The sequence below is a fragment of the Musa acuminata genome, chromosome BXJ2-3 (assembly GCF_036884655.1).
Source record: "Musa acuminata AAA Group cultivar baxijiao chromosome BXJ2-3, Cavendish_Baxijiao_AAA, whole genome shotgun sequence".
NCBI lineage: Eukaryota > Viridiplantae > Streptophyta > Magnoliopsida > Zingiberales > Musaceae > Musa > Musa acuminata.
The window spans coordinates 9,485,333-9,508,625 of NC_088340.1; the positions used below are offsets into that span (position 1 = coordinate 9,485,333).

General features: G+C 38.7%; 1 protein-coding gene across 1 annotated transcript; it reads right to left on the bottom strand.

Annotated features, from left to right (window-relative positions):
• Positions 1 to 21,230, bottom strand: LOC103977968 (methyl-CpG-binding domain-containing protein 9). The gene is made up of 12 exons (XM_009393654.3): positions 20,486 to 21,230; positions 17,803 to 17,936; positions 17,270 to 17,598; positions 15,355 to 16,497; positions 14,577 to 15,245; positions 14,162 to 14,467; positions 12,768 to 13,103; positions 9,832 to 9,930; positions 8,811 to 9,242; positions 3,665 to 6,142; positions 577 to 1,724; positions 1 to 244 (listed from the first exon to the last, which is right to left on the bottom strand). Exons 1-11 carry the CDS (start codon positions 20,989 to 20,991, stop codon positions 1,479 to 1,481), a joined length of 6,678 nt encoding a protein of 2,225 aa, XP_009391929.2. The 5' UTR covers positions 20,992 to 21,230; the 3' UTR covers positions 1 to 244; positions 577 to 1,478.
• Positions 21,231 to 23,293: the final 2,063 nt, after the last annotated feature.

Genomic DNA, 23,293 nt, shown 5'->3' on the forward strand with positions numbered 1-23,293 from the left:
TAGACGAAACGATCCACCAAATGAATTGTGATCTATTGCAGTGAAAACGTGAAAGAACGGGAGATAACACCATCAAGTCTCAAGACACTAAAAGGGATCACTTCTGTCATTAATTACATCAATTAACACCTAATAAATAACAAGACATTTGTCAATATTTAACAAAAGCGCATCATAAACCTGAATGCTTGTGTCACAAGTCATGGCAATGGAAGTCATTATTCAGGCAGCAGTGATTTGACACCTGTCAGTGTAAAAAATTATCAGGCTTCAAAAAGAGCATAAAATAAAAACAAGAAAAGAAAATCAACTGGAACACAAGAATTGTGTTCATCAAAGAAAATTTTCATGAGCCATGCACCAGACCGGATATGGGATTCATTTCATCACAACATGAATTCAACTATGCAGATTTAGTCAAATTATCACAATCTCAAGTAACAGTTTACGCATTAATTTTTTGTGGCAATCGTCAAAAGCATTACAAAATATGATGACAAATTACATTAATAAATTTCAAAACTTTCATTAACTTAAGCTGGTGTATGTTACCTGGAAATGGTCAGGTCTCATTACCTTATGATTAAAGTGATGACATGCCAGAAGGTTGGAAGGAATTGCTGCACCATCGTCAATTTGGATTCTTTGTAGCCAACCATTTTTATACCAATTATCTGCATAATCAGAAAACTATACCAAGGATATCAAATATTCATCCATGCAAGACAAGGTACTTGAAATGCAATTAGCCATCTCCATCCCGGATTAGCCAACTTAAGTGAAGCATCTGTATAAAACACCAAGCCATCTTTGTTAAATTACAAAACAATATCTGCATTTCCATGTAAGACGAAAAAGGCAATTACCAGATAATGGTAACAAGGATACAGCTATCTGAGGAAACACAAAGAAAAGTAGCACTACCTGTTTATTTATATCCTATGATGCAAGGTACACCGAATAAAGATTAAACTATCTACCCTCTTCTAATACAATATGCCCTAACATCATGAATGTTGTCAAGGGGGAAAAGGATATGACTGAGAGATGTAAAGAAACAATTGGTCAATTTCATATTTGACTTAAATCAGATCAAACTGCAGCTCTATATTGGCAGCATTTGTATGATGTACGAATCACTGACAGTCAATCTCCTTGGCAAAACGTTTGCCTCTTAAGTTACCAAATTATGAAGCTACTGCACCATCTCAGACAGCTTACCCTTCTCCTGGTCCATCTGAGATATAGACATCAAAATAGATCTCTAGTTCTGAACCAGGCAAAAATCATATAAGTGATGTCAGCTGTACTTTCAAATATATGTTCACGTATACCCAGGTAGCAGTAACACCGTATTCTTTTTTCAGTTTATATCTTACGAGGGTCATGACGCTTGATAAAAACCATTACAAATTATCAAGCTGCCACATCCATAACTTTCAAGTTCTGCACTAACATTTCCAAGAATAACACTATGATCATAGTTCAATATCTTTCCTTTTCTTTCCTGTCTTGGTTGTCTGCTTCAGATTCTCTGTGGGATCTGAACCAGGTACTTGGTCCTTCACATAGATGATAGAATCATCAAGAGTGTAAATGCGGAGAGCAAGAGATGCAACCGTAGATGACTTTGCTGCAGCAGTCTGAGAAGACCAGTACCACCACCCATTTTTCAGGTACTCTGTCTTGATCATGCCTTCAAACAGGGTTGTTGCTTGAACCATCTAGAAAGAGCAAAAGAGAGAAATAAGATTGCAGATATTCTAGAATATATCAGTTGCATATGTTATGAACTTCCTAGCACAGAATCCTAGCAAGATCACAGATTTTCAATGACACCCTGTGACAAAATATCATGCCTTTCAAGCTAAAAGCTCTTCCAATCTACATCTCGGTAAGATTCACATACAAACTTTCCAAAGATGCAAAACTACAAATACAACATTAGTAAATTGACAAAATCCACATATGTTAGAATTCATCAGAACAAGGGCAGTGAAAGGAGGTTTTCCTATGAACTCTGCATTAAGTAACTCTTTATGATGCATTGTCACTCACGCTAGCCACCACAGTGAAACAATGTGTTCGTAAGAAAATTTTAAGTTACACATTAACTTATCCAAAACTTTTGGAGAGAGCATAGGTCACTCATGACATGGTGCTGCAGTACCATGCATATTGTCAGTGTTCAACAATTAAAATCAGTAATGGTGGCATTTGCATTTTATATCCGATTTGAGTGCAAATGCTCACAGAAATTTTATTTTTATAGAAACAAGGATTTTAAGCAATGAAAAGTCATGAGCAGGAGGACCTACTGAATTTCCATGGAAGATGTGCTCATTAACAAGTGCCAGTTGCAACAAAAATAATATGAAATAATGTAACAGCAATGTTCTTTTTCTAGGGGCCAGCAGCGGGGTTGGGGTGCAGACATAAATACAAATTTCCAACGGTAGAATACAGAAATACAGTGTAAGTGGGACTACCAAATGTGAGGGGCAGGTAGAGGTGTTTGCGCAGCTAAAAGGTGACCAAAATTACAAATTAATCTCAAGATTGCTTACCATCAAAAAAAAAAAATCATGCAGTGTTCTGATTCTCATTAATGCCTGCAAAAAGTATAGTTCTTCTGGGACCATATAAATCCTCAATAATGCCTTGAAAACATAATCAAGGATTATAATAGAAAGTCAATTGTACAGTTTTACTTTGACCATAGCCTTTTTGCATTATTGGCAGAACAAAACAACTATCAGGACAAGTAAGAAACAGTGCCATAGTTGTATCAATATGTTTTGAGTTAAAAAAAGTAAAAGCTAAGCAAAATAAAAAATAACTGTAAATTGAAGAAAAGTCACATTAGCAGCCAATGTGGAAAATCAATTGAGAACGCTGAGCAGAAAGTTTTAAATCTTCAGGTAACCAAATTCACTGATGTCAAATCCAAACATTCCTACTAACCAACTGGCCCCCAAAAATAAACCATAGTGGAAAAGTACCAATACACTCAAATAGTATTTCGTGGAGCTTATCATATTATTTACCAAGACATGTCAGTGGCAGGTCATAGTTTAAAGAGACTGAAGAGTTCAAACAATTGGTTATGGCATAGATCTCTAAAATAACCACCAATCTCAGACCTTTATTAGGCATTCTAAGAGTACAAGATGACTAAATATTAGCAATAATACAATAGTGGTGCTAAAGCAAGACATGTTTCAGATTGTCATGATCCTTTAAGATACAATATTCGTCTTAAGCATATTAATAAAGAATCAGAAGACAAGAATGGAATACTTTTGCAGGTGACTGCAGAAAAGAAACTTCAGTTTCCCCAAAACAACTAGTGAAAGCATTAGTTAAAATTAAAGTTTCTAAGCTGCTAATCACAGCAAAACAGATATTCCAGCCCTAAGATCGAAATAGCACCAGCTTGTAAAGAACAACACAGTCCACATTGCATAAAGAAAAAAGTATTTAGCTGCATTCCAACTGAAAGGAAGTTAATTAACCACTACCTAAACAGCATAAATGATCTGATAACACTATTGCTGCCAACAATTTCACTCTGGACCATAAAACCTTAAAACCCTCAGCGTGGCAATAGAAAAACAAGTGAAAACCAAAGAACAGAAAAAATCACCAGAGTAACTCAACACACCTCGAATATGGACTCTGAAGACTTCACAAACTCACGCCATGCACATCTTTTCGGCATCTGTGACCTTGATGGTCTCAGTGCTTCCATTGGCAGGGCAGCCTCCATATCAAGTAAATTAACCTTGAGACGCTTTAGAATCTCAGAGATCTTCCCAACTAATGGCCTCAATGATGACTCAGGAACTGTGCAGCTGCGGCCAGATCGTTGAATTTTATTAGTTATAGAGGATGCTTCTTCACCATCACCAGAACCTGTATTCGATTTTTTTATTCTCTGAGATTGTTCATCATTAACATTACCATGAAAATTATGAGCAGAAATGTTGGCTTGTCTGGTTCCTTTTCCAGTTTCATCCTGAGTTGCACTTATGCCTTTTCCTCCCCTTTTCATGGATGATAGCAACCATCCTTCTGAAGCAAAGGCCAACTCACTATTCATATTAGTATCGGACTTCAGGCTTGGGTTCAGCACTAATGCAGAATTCAGAAAGAAAACCGGCGAGGGGACAAAGGACGGAAGTCCATTTAGCCCGATAAGACCTATTTCTTGCACTAACTCCTTGTTAGAGTTTCTTGTGATGAACCTTTTGCTGATCTCATCAAAATCATAAGGACATGCTTTCCTTGAAATTCTAACAAGATTGGAGCTGGCATCTACAATTTTGTTCTTTGACGTATCAACAAAATCAACGTCATCAGGATTTTCTTTTCCCCTAGTGCTCTCAGATCTTGTTCCCTTGACTCTTAGTATATCATCATTTTCTTTACTTTCATCAGATACAGGATTATTAGGGGTACACCTTCCATCATTATGTCCTTCGAGTTCCACTGCAGTCAAAAATGATTGGTGACAGGACAAACAGTGGTGTCTAGAAGGCCATATGGCTTCTAAGCATTCACATCTGTACATTCTCTCCTCATGATTTTGTTTTGCTTTCCTCCCTTTTCGCTTTGGAATTTCACTCACTTCTGGATCCAAGAAAGGACCATATTTGGCTTCAAGGATCATCATGGCCTTTGTAGTTAAACTTTGAGCGACTGTGCAATTCTTGCTAGCGGAAGACTTAGAAGTTAGTTGAGAACTATTAGAAATATGATTGGTCACTTGATGTACAAGTCTTTGCCACTGCAAAATGCATTCCTTCAGCTCTCTTTCCTTAGGGTCGGCATCACTCAACCAACTAGTAATTTCCTGAATTTCATTGTCAGATTCATACAAAGAAAATGAACAAAAGTTCCGATCATGCATATCACAAGTAGATGTACTACATGCATCTGATCCTCCTGGTCCAGTCCTCATGAGTACTGAACAAGAGGAGACCATATCCATAAGAACATCAGCCTTGGGGTCCTTAAAATCTTCAACTTTGTTTCTTTCCTGTGGCACTGTTATACTTCCATCAGCAACCAACCAAGGATGCCTACCAGGTCTACCTATAACCCAGTATAATCGGCCAAACGAGTCCCTTCCAAGGAAGTCCCTTCTCAAAGATGACATCATAAGCTGAGATTCAAAACTGAATATTGACTCCTCAATGTGTGAAATTTCATTCTTCAAACCACCCATTCCAAGATCACTGGACCCATGCTCACTAGAAGTTACAAGATCATCAGCATTTTCCTGGAGAACACCTTTAGAGGCGAGCAATTCTCCAGATGTTTTGACTAACCCCGTAATCATTGTAATATAATTCTCCCTTGATTGTAACCTCCCACTGTCAGAACCCAGAGAAGAACCATGAAGATTATCAGCATTGGTCAGCACTCCAGCATTCCTTTTCATATTTATAGCTTGCATCAAATCAGGTCTACCAAGCAAGCTGCTTTCCTTAACCGGCAACTCCCTTTTTTCCGTTTCATGCTGAAAACCATGGATGGATTCTTCCGTTGATTCCTTATTATCTTGTTGTGCAGAAACTAGTAATAATCGTTCATCTTGTTCATTAATTTGATCTTCCTTACCAACGGTTGTAATGGGGTTCAGATTACCAGGCACTGAACGCTCTTCCAAAACATCTCTCTCACCAGACTGAACTTGAGATTTCCTACCATCAGCATGGGTGTCTATCACGCTACTCTTAAATAACTGGCCCACACTCTTGCTGAAATCAATTCGCCCATCTTCTCCAGGGCAGCCCTCAATAATGAAAGATGCACCTTTCAGTCGATTTCCTGAATCAGTCACAGAAGAGTTATTAACATTTTGCTGATATTCAACTAACCTACCATGGCCAGAGTACATATTAGCTTCTCCTTCTTCACTTGCAACATCACCAGGTTCATTAAATTTACTCGTACTTTCTTTTGCAATGCTCAAGGCCAATAGTTCTTCTTTAAATTTCAAATTTCTCCACTCCATAACTAGAGTTCGTATTTTTTGTTGCAGATCATTTGACTTTTCAGTGCACTGATCGAGGTGTTCTCTAACAAGTGCAGTGTTCAGCACCTCATCACACAGAAACTTCAGCAAAAATATTCTCTGCCATTCACAAATAATAGAATATATCAATTGATAAATTTTGTGTAGTAGTATTTATCCATTAAAAACCCCAAGAGGAGCAATGAGCATATTAACATGATGTTGTTGCCTTGAAAATTACATTCTTAAATTAATGGAAAACAGAAAACAGAGACAAAGAATTGCACACATGATTTGCAAATGAATCCTGAGTGAGTATAAACATAATTCCACATCCACAAGTAAATGCCAGTTCGAATTGTTATGATTGAATATGTCAGATATGTCATTTCAACAACTTCAGTAAAAAATCAACAGCAAAAATATTATCACAAACTCAAAAGGAACCAAAGTACCATAACATGGCCACATAAGCACAAAAAGAAAGGAATCCAGCAGAAAGCATACCCAAATAATTCAAAAATAGTCATCAATTTGTTAAATGATGATAAATATATGCAACACAAAGAGAAGTTTGGAGAAGTAGATTACATAGTGTGGTAGGTAATGTTACATCATGTCACTGATCATCAACTCTGAATTCTTTATTATCAGATGGCATTCTAAGTGCAGAGTAAATAGAAATGATCTTGAGCAATGAAATATGGCCAGTGGCAACCATATATGTCTAACCTACATGATAAAAACTGTGCAGTATAAATCATGAATTCAACTTACTTTCTCCAGGATGTGTTATATTATCTGCACAGTTTGCTTCTTACATATTCCTTATCCTCATCCAAAATGGATAATGAAAAGGAAAGTGTACTGGCTCAAGGTCCAAAAGAGAATCATGCAACTCCCATAATTATATGAACATCAACAAACATAATCTAGGACCAAAAAGTAAAATACACAAACCAACACATTCATTGTATTGTACCCATGTCAGCACAGCAATTCAATGTGCCAGGCTGGCATACAATAGTAATACTGGCAACAGATAACCTACCTCACAAGACATAGTCCCATGAAGCATGTCAGGACAATCTTCACATGACCATCCATCAACAAAATAAAACAAAAAAACTATACATAATGTTCATTTACCTTAAAGAATGTTATAACAACATCAAGGAAGACGGAACATGAATTAAATAGAAAAACTCTCGATCCAAGGATGTCACAAAACATACAAAAACAGATGATCACAGGTAATTATATAAGCCTGAAATTTATATTTTTAAAACCAGCACGTACAGTATGTTGTTGCCATGGAAGTCATTGGCGCTTGAGTGCTTGACTAGGTGCCCGAGCAGGGCAAGGCAACGCCCAAGCACCTCAATGGTGGGCCAGGCGGGTGCCTACAACTAGACGCAGCCAGACGCATGCCTGAGCCTAAGCGTCGAGCGGGTCGAGCGACTCAAACGTGCACCTGCATTAAATGAGGCCTGGTTTGTGGTCATACTCATTTGTTTAGCTTTAATTGGTCAACCAAACCAATTAAACCCTTTCATACACTCCTTGCCTCTCCCACGTGCACCCAATCCCTTTTCATGAAGCAATCCTATGTTGATCACAACCATCCTTTGCCAATACGCCATCACCGACCACTACCTTCATCATAACCGTTGCCCAGAACAACCACCCACAGTGTGAACCCTGACTAAGCCTGATCCCTTTCTGCAATCGAGAAGGAAACCATATGCTGCCTGCTGATCAATTCTTCTCCCCCAGTGGTGTTGCTTCCTCCGCCAACTATTGACCAGACCCAAGGCTATGCCACCAAAGCATCTTCCGCTACCCACCAAAGCGTTTGCTCTCCGCCAGAGACTCTCTCCTCTGCCTTTATTTTGGCCCACTCCAGACTAAAAGCTTTCCACCAGCATCTTCTCCATCTCCTCTTTATCCTGTGCAAGACTACGAAACAACACTCTTAGCAATCCCTTTTTGTTTGATGTAGTTTTGATCCCTTTCTCCGTTTCTTGTTTGTTGTTGTTTTAATTCTTCCTTTCATGCTTTATCTTTGTTGTATGCTTTACTGTTTGCTGTTGTTGAGCACGCAATGCATAACGAGGTGTAAGTTGAGATAAACTTTTGGAATCACATCACTTTGAGATTATTTTTTTGTTGAAACTTGAAACAGCAATTTGAAATAATCTTCTGTTGAACTAGCACTATGAGATAAACATTTCCTGCAAATGACCTCTGCTGCTATTTTGATCTAAAACTTCACTTGTTAGATTGGCGAGTGACTAACATCACCCGTTTTTTAGATATAAAACATCACTCTGTGAGATAATTATATTTTTAAAAAAAAATTTATATTGGCAAGCACTTCACTTTGCTCGGGCAGGTGCTAACGCCTCGGACGTTTCAGCACCTTGGCGCTTTTTAGTGCCTAGCACCTTTTGACTACACTATTTGTTGCATGAATAGTTCATGTGTACCCAGTTGCTCAATGAAACAGTTAAAAATGAGTGGTTTGCACAGAAAATGAAACAACAGTCTGAAATTGTCTGTTAAATGTGAACACATATTTTTAGAAAACAACTTGCATATGTTTACTTGATATTTACAACCAAGAAACTACTGAGAGTCTAAAATCTTAAGTCTGGAAATCATGCATAAGATGGTACTTTAAGAAATTGTTGTTCTGACAAAAAGACAGAAAATCCCAGAGTAGAAAGGAAACCTAATAATAACAATGCAGTGTTTGCAGATGAAAGAAAGGCACACGTAAGCTAACCTCTTCAACGCTGTACTCCCAATATTCTCTTTCTTCCATTGTGCATGCTAGCTGATACAGAGCCTCTTGAAAAGCACGACCTTCCTCTCCCAGATGTCTCCTCATATGGCGTTTGGTAACTTCTGTGTGTTGATCTAGTTCCTGCTTCTTGGATTGAATCCTGATACATGATGGACAATACCAGTTGCCTTCTGGAATCCGAGCAAGAGGGGGATTTAAACAATATGTGTGGTATTCAGAGTCGCAAGAATCACATAGCAAAACACTGTCATCATCCTTGTCAATGCCACAAACTTTACAAACTCCCTCTTCCCAAGGAGCTTTCGGTATTTCATTTGCTGCAAGAATAATATTATACAATTCTTTCCGCTTTTCAGTGTCTAAAGGCTCATTACCCACATGATCAGCAATTTTTTCCACTAGAATAAGCACCTGCAGAAGCCATCATACCCACTTCAAAATCTTAATCTACTGCTGAATAGGCCTAAAGCAAGGTAATTAGACCCAAAATGATGCTTTTGGCCCAAAGGAAATATACAGAAGCATAATTTGAATTACAAACACAAATATTTAAAAATAATAATTTTTCATAAGACACCTTGGTGTTTCTGGCGGATTGTGAAACACCATGAATATGCTGATACATGATCACTGAACACAAAGGGATATACCAACTAGTTAATGGAAGTGTAAGTGCAGAAACCAACGAATTATTTGGCTAGACATGCTCTGCCTGAACATTACTCGAGTAGTAAAAGTAAGATATTAAATGTTCTCAAATTATGGGATTTAACAATGATCAACTGTTTCCATACGCTGAAGTATCTGGTACTAAGAGAACACACTGTTAAAGTGTTAGGTAAAAAGTTATACTCATCTTAAATCCAATTACAATGCTAAAATATCTTTGAATTATACTATCAGATCATGTTATAGCAGTTGTGAACTACAATCATAAATTTCATCAACCAAGTCAACTACATAAAGAAACAAGTGGAAAGCGAAAAAATGTGCAACAGACCTCTTTCTCATACAATGATTCAAATTTTTGTGACAATGTCTCAACCAACTGCATAAGATCAGGCCGATCCCCATATGCGGTGGATATGTTATGCCATACCTGCCAAGAAAAAATGACTGACATCTCAGTTTAATTTCCATGATAATTAGCAAGGTTTTCAGCTGTGTGCCTATATGCCAATAACATGCTAGGAGGATGGGCATATGTGGTCCCTGACATTATGCCTAATGGGTTAGCACATATATGTCTATACTATGCAGTCATTCCAGAAGTCCAACTCATGTAAAGTTCTAATCCATCTCATGATACTCTGGGAGCAACCAAAATTATTTGTATTTTCTGCGTCTATCAACTATTAAGCTAACACACATAAAATATGAGTCTTATTACAGATAAATGTATAATAAAACACAGGATTTTACACCAAAGCATCAGGAGACAACAAAGAAAAAATAATTAACATGCATCAACGTTCTGAGTACACCTCACTATTCTTATTATCAGGTGTTGCTGCATTTTGATTTAAACCTTGAATTGTTAAGAATCCAACTTCTTCCCTTACCAAGGTTTCAAGTATAAGAACAGAAATCAACAATACATAATACAGCATGCCAGAAACCTATGACTTGATTATAAAAGATGATATTTCTTATTTCAGCTACACAAACTCTTTTTGTGCATGTTTCTTTTTTAACAGACTAACAGTCATGTCGATATAGCATGGCTGCTCCAACAACCTTCTTGTGTATTTCTTTTCAATGATTTAAAAAGCACTAGGCACTCGCCCGAGCGAAGCGAAACGCTCTAAAATATTAAAATATAAAAAAATATAATATAATTAATGAATATAATTATTTAAATAAAAAATATGATATTAAATTAAAAACAAAGATTAGCTGTGTTAAAATCTAAATAGTATATTATTAATTTAATAACTAAACATTATTTTGAATGGTAATTAATAATATACTGTTAATTGTTAATAGTATATTTACTGTTAACAGTAGTAGGGAAGAGTAGAGACCAAAGAAGTCGTGCTGAGAAGTCGGCGGTAAGAAGTCGTAGGCAGCAGACAGCAACGGAAGCTACAGAGTCACAGATAGTAGGAGGCAACGGATAGCGGTGGCGGCGACGGAGTCATGTCGCGGACAACAGCAGGCAGTGGACAACGGCAGCAAACAACAACGGACAACAACAAAAGCTAAGGAGACTTGATCGGCGACAAAGGAAGACTCGGAAGCAACAAGAGAAACCGTCGGCGACAGAGGCAGAGGGAAAATCGTCTACGGCGAACGCAAAGGGAGAAATCGTCAACGACAGAAACAGAGAGAGAAGCATGCGTAGAGTTGGGAATCGGGGTCGCGCGCTGATATAACTACATGCGTTAGTTGGTTTAATCGAACCAACTAATGCAAATTTAAGCGGTTTGATCACCTTATAACAACCGGGCGCTCGCCCGAAGCGCCCAAGCGGCCTCTCATTGAAGCATGCCACCTGGCCCTTAAACGACGCGCTTGGGCCTTGCCTCGCCTCGCCTCGTCTCACCCGAGCACCTAGGCGAGCGCCCGAGTGCCTTTTTAAATCACTGTTTCTTTTAAATTTAAAGGACATTTGATGATCACACAAATCATTCATGCTCCTCTCCACTTTAACCAATTAACTTCTATTTTATAAGTAAAACTCCATCACCTCTCCATTTTGCCAGATAACAGATCTGAAATGCATAAAACTTTTTCCTTGTAAAAACTTCTTGGCTAACTATATCCTCAATTCTCTTAGTACTACTGAAATAAGTATTCCATATATTCAGTCTGAGACATTTATCTATTACCAATAGTCTATAGATTTGTCTCCATAATTCAAGTTTAAAACTGATCTCAATTGAACTCTCATCAACAAAAACTATATCATTGGCAAATACAACACCATAGAGGTTTATCCTGGCAAATACATCCATCTATTACCACTGTTTAAACAAATATGAAGTTATGAACTCCATCATGTAACTCCATAGTTATAGAAAACTCACTGAACATACTTGGACAATTCTAACACTAGTAACTATTTATTTTGTCCAAATTGATAAAATTAATATGCAAATATTTATTTTGTGCGATGTATTTTTTACAATAATTGTGTTATCAGAAATAACTTCTATCTTCTAGAAGTTATCAAAAATACTTGTTTCTCCCACACTCAATCACCCATAATACTAAATAGCTAGAATTTGCATACATATAGTCATATACTATAACAAAAGAAAGTTAAATTAGACTTTGACTATCACAACAATGACATAGATTTTTCAACATGTTCAACGTCTATATCAAGCTATTAAATAAAATTTTCCACCAATTCATTCTAGGTTGCTCTTTCCCTTATGACTTCAATAATTCATATACCATTTCCAGAACCATCTTTTAAGTTTAAAGAGAAATATCAGCATATCTTCTTTTGTTTTGGCAAAGAATGAAGTACAAGTCAAAACTAAAATGCATCTGACACTATTGTGGACCTGCACATTTCAAGTACCAGCTGCACTAACCACAACAGCCTGTTAACACAGGATCAGCATGAAAAGACCATAGTCCTTAATTTGGCATCAATATTTGTCACAAAATATGCATGACATATTATCACTTGGAAGGTGCTCCAAATTTTAGGGATGGCTTTGCAAATTTGCAAAATACAAAAAAAAATTAATGGACTAATGAATTAACATGGTAGACCTCATAAGTGTCACACAAAAACAAAAAAAAAGGCATGGAGAGATGACAATCAATCAAACATGGGTGGTAGATGCAATACTACAAAATTTCCCTTGAGAGTTCAGGTAAAAGCAACAATAACACACTAAGGACCATTAAAAACAGTCTCAAGTCTGAACCTCATTCTTTCAAAAATCTCATCAAAAGGAAGCAACTGTATAGGCATACCTCCCGGACATCCTCAAGAAAGGCTTCATGTGATCCACCATAAGCCCCAACAGCCAACCTTAAGTCAATTGTGCGGAAATCTAAAGGACGAGAAACCATAGCAGGAAATCCAAGAACACCTTCATCTTCATTATCATTAACATTCGCAATGGGAGAACCAAGCAAATTGCAGAAAACTTTCCCTTCATCAGCAGAAACAGCACGACGTAGTACTATACGACATCTTTTCATAACAGCATCAGACAAAGATATAGGGCTTTTCTCTTTACTTCTCTTCTCAGATTTTTGCTGGTGTTTTCCACCAGATGCCTCTGCTAACACAGATAGAACAGCTTTCTGCACCAAACCAACAAGAAAAAGCAGCATACTAATGACATGATTTCACATCATATGCACTTGATAGAAAAAAGTATAGTAAGTTAAGAAACATAGGACCAAGTCATGATGAGTAATCATGGTAACATTATTCTTTACCACCCATTAGATATTCATTCTCATGTTTCCCTTCATCTCACGACTAATAAAAGCCATACACCACTAATAAGGTTATTGTGTTCTCACTTTTAATTTTTGACAAACTATAACTGTCTTTTGCATCATTATTTCAAGCAACTCACTACTTGAAAGGAAGATCAAACATTACCATCCCCTTAATGATTCAAAGTTTTATGACTAACATGTTACGACTCATGAAAATATGGCAAATCTTATGGCCTTTTCCACATCTTGCTTCTTTCGAGTTTCCAATCTACAACATCCCCATAACCTGTTGCAAAAGCAATGTTACTCATTGGCTCTGCTTCCAAGTTGATTTATGATATACGTTAAGAAAAATTGCAAAAAGGATAATCAAAAGAAAGACTATAATCATGTAAAAGAAGAAAAAAAAACTTATATTGATATATAGTCTTTTCTGTGCCATTAGTTCCCATGCTTCAAACATTCATTCTCTGCTTTTACAAGTAGCACAAAGCACAATTATCTAGAAAATGGTATAAGAGATAAATAAAAGGTTTAGGCAAGATAAATAAATGAAAATATTTTTCTAGTCATAAGTTTAAAAAAAATTCATGTGCATGGTAGGTGATATTAGTAGATACTGTTTCAGCCTTCAAGCTCACCAAAACTAAAGAATATCATGATCACAAAACAAAGAAACTCAACTCCAGTCGACCACATTCTTGAAAATTAGGATCAACTCTATCATGCTTACCCAACATATGGAAAAGATTACTCAAAATTGCATCACAATTTAACATTCTCTCGTATGAGCAAATAAATCATAAATTTCGTCCAAAAATAAGTTAAAGCATTAAGCAAGCAAATAGCATAGAAGCAGAAAAATAAATGAAATTGAAAAAACCACAACAGAATTAAACAAAATCAATCAATACCTTGGTTGGTCCTGAGGCATTTCCCTTATAGACCTCTTTACTTATAGAATGCTCCAAAATTTTCTTTGCCCATTCTGGAGGATTTCGATCCAATGCATCATAAATGCACTTTCTTATTCTCGTACCAACATTAGTTGGCAACTTCTTCACTGGTTCTAGTGGTAATGCCCACTCAGGAAGATTGTTCCCATTCACTACAGCAGGCTCAGAGGTACTGACTGCATCAGAGTCCTTCTGGTCAACAGGCAAAACTTTATTTTCTTGTAATCTAGAATCAGATATCTGTCTTTCGGCATCTGCAAGCAGCTGAGAGTCAAATAATTTAGTACAATCAAGAAAACCTACTTTGACGAAATTACTGAACACTGATAAAATTTTGAAAGTTACTGAACTCAACGGACATCAACTTTCTTACCATTGCATCAGCTTCCATACCAGCAACACCAGAAAGGGAACCACAAAGGACACCACCATCACCCTGTAAGCAGCGGACCAACTTCAAACCTTCACGAGTGAAGACATCTGGTGAATCCATAACAAAGTTCATAGATAAAACAGCTAAAATATATCTCCGAGCCAAATCCGGCCATGTTAGTTCATTAGCAGGTAGTATTTCAGTCTTAGCTTCTTTTACAGTAACAGTATTCTCAACATCCTTCTTTCTACCACGTCTAGATCTTGATTCTCTAGCATCAGAATTTGGATCTAAATAAACTGTAACCTTACCAAGGATCTCCCCAATCAAAATTTTCAGCAGTGAAATATGAATCTTAGTCAATGTTACACCAGTACATCTGCCATAAGTACGTGATGCCAATTTAGCTTGAGCAGCTTCCCTTGCTGATGCCGTTTCGTTTGGAATAAACATAAATGGACTCACTTCAGATGCTGTTGAACCAGACTCACATGTCGACAGTGAGATCCAACCATCTGGTTCTCTAAAATCCTCTATTTCCTTATCCAGCTTCTCCATATACTTTGAGTCAATGGGCCAAGGATCAATAAGTTCTTCTTCAAGTTCCTCAAGCGTTGGAGGTTCATTTAGACCCAGAGTCCCATAAAAACGCCAAAGAAATTCCCATATCTGATACAAGAGGAAAAAAGGCATTATGGGTAATATTAATAGAAACAGAAACAGGTCGATATATATGTATTCCTCAGTTTTTTTTTAGTTGTCGAAAAGAATATGATACCTGATAAACATCTCCAACCAGCTCTGCAGGAAGCCTTCTGCTACAAGGTTTCCCTGGTGGAGGTTGACGGTCACTTGATTGGTGGTCTGCAGCAAAATCTTGTTGTTTTAACATCATCTGTCTTCTGTATAAACCATATGAGGGAACTTTATCTTCACCTCCATCACCATTCCTTTGTACTGCTAAGATCACTCCACTAGCAACAGTCATCGACTTTGAAAAGTCTGCTCTATTAGCCAGAAACTGGTATCCTGAACATGCATGTGATTCAGGAAACGTTTCAATGACTTCCTTTACAAAACCCATATCCAATCCAAATCTGTCCTGATTTAACCATTCTGCAACTAATTGGCATGACAAATCAAACTCTGTATGATTCTGAATCACTTGTGGGAAATTAGTGGGACCAGCAGAACTGCAAAACCTAGCTAAGGTACCAAGATGATCTACCAATCTTGATCTTCCATTATCTGCTAAGGACGATGAAATTTGATTTCTATGCCTGCAGGTGAACTGCAACGAACCTGACTGCTTAAACACTTCACGGCATGAGTCAACAAGAGTTTGGGAGACCATCTTCCACACTGAGAATGATGATCGTCCTTCCACATAGAAATCCCCAATTTCATCCCTCAAAGTGGAAGTCCTTACCGAAGAATCATCAAACTTTTCTGAGTGGCTAGTCAAACCATCTGGTTCATCCACTTCCATCTGTGTGGAGGTACCATGAGAGTTTCCACACAAGTTGCTACTGAAGCATGATACCTGTTCCAGATCCGAGTAACTTGGATCCGATAGGAGCATTATAATGTCATCATCTTTCTCCAAATCAGATTCTAAGATCACACAGTTAGTTTCTGTTCTTTCTGATGCATCACATTTGTTAGCATTATTATACAAAAGAACAGTTTGTCCAATTGGAATTGGCAATGCCGAACATGGATGCCTTCGTACCTTAAATACAGGTCCAGCATCACCCCCATCTGAGACCTCACACTCAAAAATAGAACCTGTAATTCTGTCATGCCAAACTGATCTATATCCTACAGGCCAGATCTGACAGTTGTTATGATATGCCAATCGCAAATCAATTCTTCCGAAACAAATGACAAAGAAATCCTCATACTGAACTGGGAGACAACCCTGGTTGCAAGAAAAAAGAAAACAAACAAGAATGTTTATAAACTCTCTGAAAACAAAAGATACACCATGCAACCACAAGATATAACAAACTAAAGAATCTAGTGTGTTGCTTATGCATAAATACATATGTTTACAAGGTTCATATAAGGCTCCTAAATAGCCTACCAAAATTTGACAAGGCTCTATCAAATATTGGACAAAATCATGCGAAAATGACATCAGTGCGTAAATGTAGACAGACAAAGACATCAAATATGAACATGATCGACGCATAAATACAGAAATACAAGTATGCATCAACATCAAGGGTTGTTTTGCCATGTCTGGTCCATGTATATCTACTGCCGGCCCTACACCATCAAAAGCAACCACCAAGATTGTCAAATTGGCGTGACCCCTTTTGTCAATTATGTTCATTAGATAGCAACTTTTCACCAACAAAGACAATGGAATACCTAACCCACCAGAAAAGAAGACTCTCTCTAATTTCTAACTTTGTGCCACCAGCATACTAGTCTTGACCAAACCCCCCCCCCCCCCCCCCCCCTTCTCATGCTACCAGCAGCAGCATCCAGCATAGGGTCATTCAACTACAAGCAAGCCCTTGCATAATGTATGTTTATACAGGCAGTTAAGGCATATAACGTACGTACACACATGCAGTGCATTTACTTATTGCATCATTGGTCGCTGTTCCAAAATCACTAGACTCGAGATAAGTCAACAGAACCAAAGAATTAAAACATCAGTAAAGGAACACAAAAATACATACGTTCAACATTTGAGATCCATGGCCATTATTTTCCTCCGTATAAGCATTTGTAACTCTTGAAGGTCTCCTAAAATCAGAGTACTGTGATTCCATAACCTCGTTATCGGAAGAAGGCTCCCCGCTACAGTTAACCCTCACACTCTCTTGGTTCTCTGATGAACTAGTTGCAGTCCATGTTCTTGAAAGATCTCTTTTCCTTCGGCGAGGAGGCAAAGACCTTTGGACTACTCCAGAAACATCACTTTTTTCACCAATGTCAACATAAGTGTAGCTTGACTTGATGCCAAGATAGTGAGCAACATCATTCCCTGATCCAAACCTCTTTCCATCTGAATGACAATAGATAGAAGAATAAAATAAGTAGTGAATTAAACTCAACACCAACCTTTTCCAATACAATTTATAGTGACTGCAGAAATTTCCTATAACCTACCCAACCCTACTGCTAATAGCAGGACCAACAGATGAAAGAAATTGTAGGAAAACATTGGGCATTGTAAGTCCATAAGATCACTTGTTGCATAATGGCGTACCTTCGGTAATTCTTGAAAAATCATCCACGCTTCCTGTATCCTTTGCCGAGTCACAGTCATTTCTTATCTGACCCACATGTTGTGGAAATGGTTGACCAGATCCACTAACATTAGCTACATCAACATTGTTCACTCTGCTCAAGTAAACAAATATGTTAACATTCTTAACAATGATAAGCTAAGCGCTACACAAGCTGGATAAACTTGCTATTTCAATCAACTTTAACATCAACTAGTGCAAAAAGAATCACATCAAGCTTCAATCATGCAACTGATTTATCTTCATTAAATGTTACATCAAAAGCCAAGCCATCAGGCATGTGAATAGTAAAGCCTTCTAAATCGGCCTATGCAAAAGATAGTAGGTGAATGATTAGTCAGGTTTGGAAAGAAACCGATTCAAATTAAAAATGCTCACTTCTCAACTCAATTATAGACATACCTCGAAAAAACAAATAAAACAAAAAAAGATGAGAAGAAGAAAAGTAAAAGAGAGAAAAAGAAGAAAAAACGACAATGAGGGTATAAGGCCCAAAAGACTACAAAGCGAGGTTGGGTTTTTGGCCTCTCGTGCTCTATTCATATTCATCTTGTTTCCTTTCCTCATATATCTCAAATTTATTGCTTGGTACCATGCTCGTAACTACACCAGGGTATATTTATTGTATCAAAACCAACAAGGCAACAACTATCTTGACTAGGTTACTTAAAGGATCAATTAAAGAATCTTCAATTTTTTGTGTGGAAAACAAGCCATTCATGAACTTGTCAGCACATGAATGGAATGAGATCATAAACAGTTGTCAAAAATGTCAAAAGAAATCTTGGCTTGGCTTGCTATTTTGACTAGAAAAATATGTTCAAAAACAAACCAGAGAAACCAAACACAAACACCCCATTATTTAACTGAAAACAGCTCATTCTAACCTGCATTCAGTCATGGTCACAGACACTAACAGTACACTCTACAATCGATGATGTTGCTACTTGCTGAAACTAAAAGAATACCAATGACTGCAGCACCCATTGCTGAACCAGCTGGGGAAAACAATAAGGTAAAAGAGAGAAAGAAAGTGGAGAAAAAGAAGAGTTCAAGAGAACATTTGTGCGGCTACAGTTATTTTATCACAAGCACAAATAAGTAGGGCAAATCTACATATATAACTCCTAATTATGAGATTATTGGGTGCATTGTTTTTTATGTGCTTTCTTCCCTTTACTATGCATCTGTAGAATTCCATCACTTCAAAGACACATGCAACCTAGATTGCATTTATGGTTAGAATCAATGACCTATATGTGTCATTCAACCTCTCATAAACCTGTCAATGGTGCTATATGTCTGTGGCAATTCCAAAGAAGGTGCAGCCGGTAAAAGAGACAATTATATCCATGGCTCTAGTTGCTCAAAATTAAAACCTCCTTTCCGATGAATATAAGAAATAAGCATGTCAAAAAGTGCAACCTAGTTGCCTCATAAATATCATAAAACAAATCTCCAACCTTCAAATTGGGAGGAAACTGGAGGGCACAAGTTCACAAATATGGGCAAGGCAAAGCATCGGACCTCCAATATGGGATCATTACTTCTGAGGGTTTCTTTTTCACTCTTTATGGTACATTGCTTCCTTGCCACATAAGTTTGAAATTCAAAAACAAGCAAACTGGTCTGGTGTTAAGAGGGGACTCCTGCACAAACACACCCTTTTTCATTTTTAGTTGCAATAGCGAATATGAGTTTTGTACTGGTTAAGAAGTTATTCATCAGGATTCAAACTTCAAAAGTTCTTGGAATCCAGCTGTCTTTGGGGTAAAAGTTCAAAGACTAGCTTAGGAAAGCCTTCTGTAACATACTTTTTGGTCTCTGCTTCTCCTGAGTGATTTGAAATGGTGCTTTATCTTCTCAATTAAAAGTGTTACTGAGCTCAAAATGATGATCAAGTTTCTTCTTCATTTTTTTTAGACACATTTCAATTGTTAACCCCCTAGCATCCCTAAACGTTCTACATCTTGCTCTATTTATTCCTTGTCTATTTAATGTTATTATTTGTTCCCTTTGAGCCTTTTTGCCATCATCCCTTATTTTCAATCAATAAGAGAATGTCAATCTGTTCCAATTGACCCTGATTTCTTGTTATCACCTCTAGAATAATCTCCTTCTTTTAGTTTAAAACTTTTGGATGTTCGACTTGTGATTGTCAACCAAGATTGTCAATCAATGCCACTCTGTTTATGAAAAATTGCGAAACCCATCTAGCACCCTTTCCTCTTCTCTGCTAACATAACACACTCAACCATGAAGTAACAAGAACGTGCTCCTCCAAGCGATTCTCACTTTAGCTACCAGAGCTCTCTTTAAACATAAGAATCACTTGATAAATTTCTACAAACTTTGACCGTAAACCATCAGATCAACGCATAGAGTTGTAGTCACCTTGTTACTTGCGTTGATCAAATTACTATGTAATTTGTTATGAGCAGCATAGAATTTGTCAACTCCACCTTTCAATTTGGCAACTGTAAAGTAAACAATTATTTCTGTTCACATGAAAAAAATGGTTCGCCGACCTTTCTAAGAAACAAGGAGACAAAAATAAAAGCAATTATGTAGCTAAAGAGAAAGAGCAAGCATGAAACAGAAGAATCTTTCAAGCACGGAGAGAAAGAATGGAGGAAAAATTGCCTGCATCCAACATTTCCGCTACTCTGTAGCTCTTCAACATCTCCCTCGCTTGGCGGCAGTGCATTGATATCAAGCAACCTGGCGGCACCGAGTGTCCACCGCTTGGTGGGCCTCCCGCTCGCAGTGCACTCATGGCAGAGCCAGTCGTCAACCGCCGCAGCCGGATACCGCAGCCTGTTCCTCACACAGCCAACGTGGAACCCCCGCTCGCAGCCGTCGCAGACCACCGTCCCACCGCGGGTCTCGGGGCGGCCACAGACCCCGCAGGGGAGGGGAAGCTTCCCCACGCCAGCCTCGCCAGGGAAGTCGGCGGCAGGTCCGGGGGCGGGGGCAAGGGAAGCGTGGAAGCGGCAAGCGAGGGCGCGGGAGTCGAGTGAGAAGCCATGGGAAGGGGGGTCGGCCGGAGGGGTGTCGCAGGGCGGCGGAGGGGCCTCGTTGAGGTCGATGAAGAGCGGGGCCAGGCGGACCTCGTGGGTCTTCGAGGCGGTTGCAGGGGCGGGATCCATCAAAGACGAGGGTTCGATGCGATTCTTGGAGGAACCAAAGCCATATATTGCCGTGTATCAACACAAGGACGGGGAAATGATCTTCTCGGTATTAGGGTTCGCGATCATGGGAGAAGAGAAAGAAGAACAAGAGAGAGCGAGAGAGAGAGAGAGATGTTGTCGTCCGAGTGCGGAAAAATTGGGGGAGAAAAGGGAAGAGCAGAGAAGAGCGACTTCTTGCAGCGAGTTAGGCGACGAGGACGCGCACGAAAGCGGAGGTGTCCAAATCAGGGGGGCGAATGGGCTCATCCGATGCGGTCTTGCGTGCGGCGACCGAGAAGAGACGTGTGGGTGAAGGCTAGCCGTGGAAGGGGAGGGAGTTTGGTGTTTGGGATCGGGAAGGGGATGAGAAAGCGTGAGCACCGGGGAGATGGCAGGGCGTGCGGGTTACATGTGACCGAAGGAAACGGTCGGATTATAATATAAGCGGGACGATTTAACTACACATAACAAACAGCGGTTGAGGCAAAAGATCGTGTAGCTGAGAGACGCTTGGAAGATCTGGGACTCAGCGTACCCATGGAACGGCCTCTGTGGGGTCTTGCCTGCTTGGGTCGAGGCAGCTGATCTTTTCCGTGCCCGACACACAACGGCAGTGGGACCACCCAACGTTCAGTAGCGTCACGCAACGGCGAGGCGACGACTCGAACTCGATCCTTGCGAGTGAAGGCGAGCGGGAGCGCGTTGGTAGGCCCAATTAGACCGGTTGGCGTCAATTATTCGATCGGATTCGAACCGGGTTCACGAAGAATTCGAGATTACGTTGTTCCTGAGTCCGACACGTGGACGTGTCCAACCCAAGTTGAGATCCGATGTATTATTCTTATTTTTGTAATTTTAAATGCCATTATTAAAATTCATAATAGCTGAAAAAAGACAGAAAATATAATTTCTAGAGACATAAAAAACAGAAATCAATAATTAATATGTGGTTGAATCAGTGGTGGCAGCTTTATTGGACATTTAGGTTGTGAGGTGTAATGCTGCCAATCAACAACATTCTCATAGAAGTCGTTTTCTGTAATATTCATATTTTGAATTCCTAGTCAAACGACCATGGCTTTCACTACGGTACATAACTCCGGTTGGATGTTTGAACCTTTGGCTTACCAATACAGTTTGCCACACTAGCATTTAAGGGCTAATGTGATGCATTTGCATTGTGGAAATCGCTTGCAATAGGAGTTACTTACTTAGTCATTAAGTTTTTTTATCAGTATTTTTTTTACCATTTATAATTTCATTTTTAATATTTTAATATTTATAAAAAATACCCTTTATGAATAAACATAAATGTCTTTTTTATTATTTTTTTACTGGAAACTATTTTCTACCATTTATATTTTTATTTTAAAAATTTTAATATTGTAAAAAAAATCTCCGAACGGAGTCAAAGTCAACTTCTAAACGATTTGATACCATTAATTTACATGTTCTGATTGAGGTAAAACCCTTACTCGTTTGAGAAAGAAATGAGAATCTTTAACTCTGGTTCTAATTGGAGTTGAGATGGAAGAGTGGAGTGGTGACCCTATCACCACATTAGATTCTTCGCCTAATTGAACATTTGTGTTGAATCTCGGATTTTGATGATAAAATCAATTAATGGGTTAATTGATCTAATCCATATTATTGAGTTAAGTGTGCAAGATTAACTACGATAACCATAAAACACAAAGCAAGAATACCGGAGTCAAGTTCGATGGACGTTTAAGAGTCCGAAGAATCGTCGGAGATGCTGCCGGAACCAGCCGAGAAGAAATCGGGAACCTGTCGGAATTTTCGGAAGTTCGCCGAAGAGATCGTCGGAGGTTCACGAAGATCACCGAGAAGGCTCGGTTACTCGTTAAAGTCATCACAAGTTCGGGAGCTTGCTGGGAGTCCGTCGGAAGAAGTTCGTCGGAAAGCTCGCCGGAACAAGACTCGACGTTCGCGGTTGAAAACTTGCTTAGGATGTTTTTGTGTTATGTAGTTCACTTGTAATTAGGATTGGGATTAAGAGATAAATCTTATATCCTGGTTAGGGGCCAATTGGGCCCAAAATTAGACTTGTTTGGGCTAAATTTGAAGCCCAACCAGTGAACCGAAGGGTCTGGCGGTGGCACCGCCAGACTGGGCGATTGCACTGCCCAGCACCCGAGAGCCAGGCGATGGCACCGCCTGGGCTGGGCGGTGGCACCGCCCGTCCACTGTCAGTGTCTGACACTGACAGGCGGTGGCACCGCCAGCATCGGGAACCCAAAGAGAATTCAAATTTTGGAGC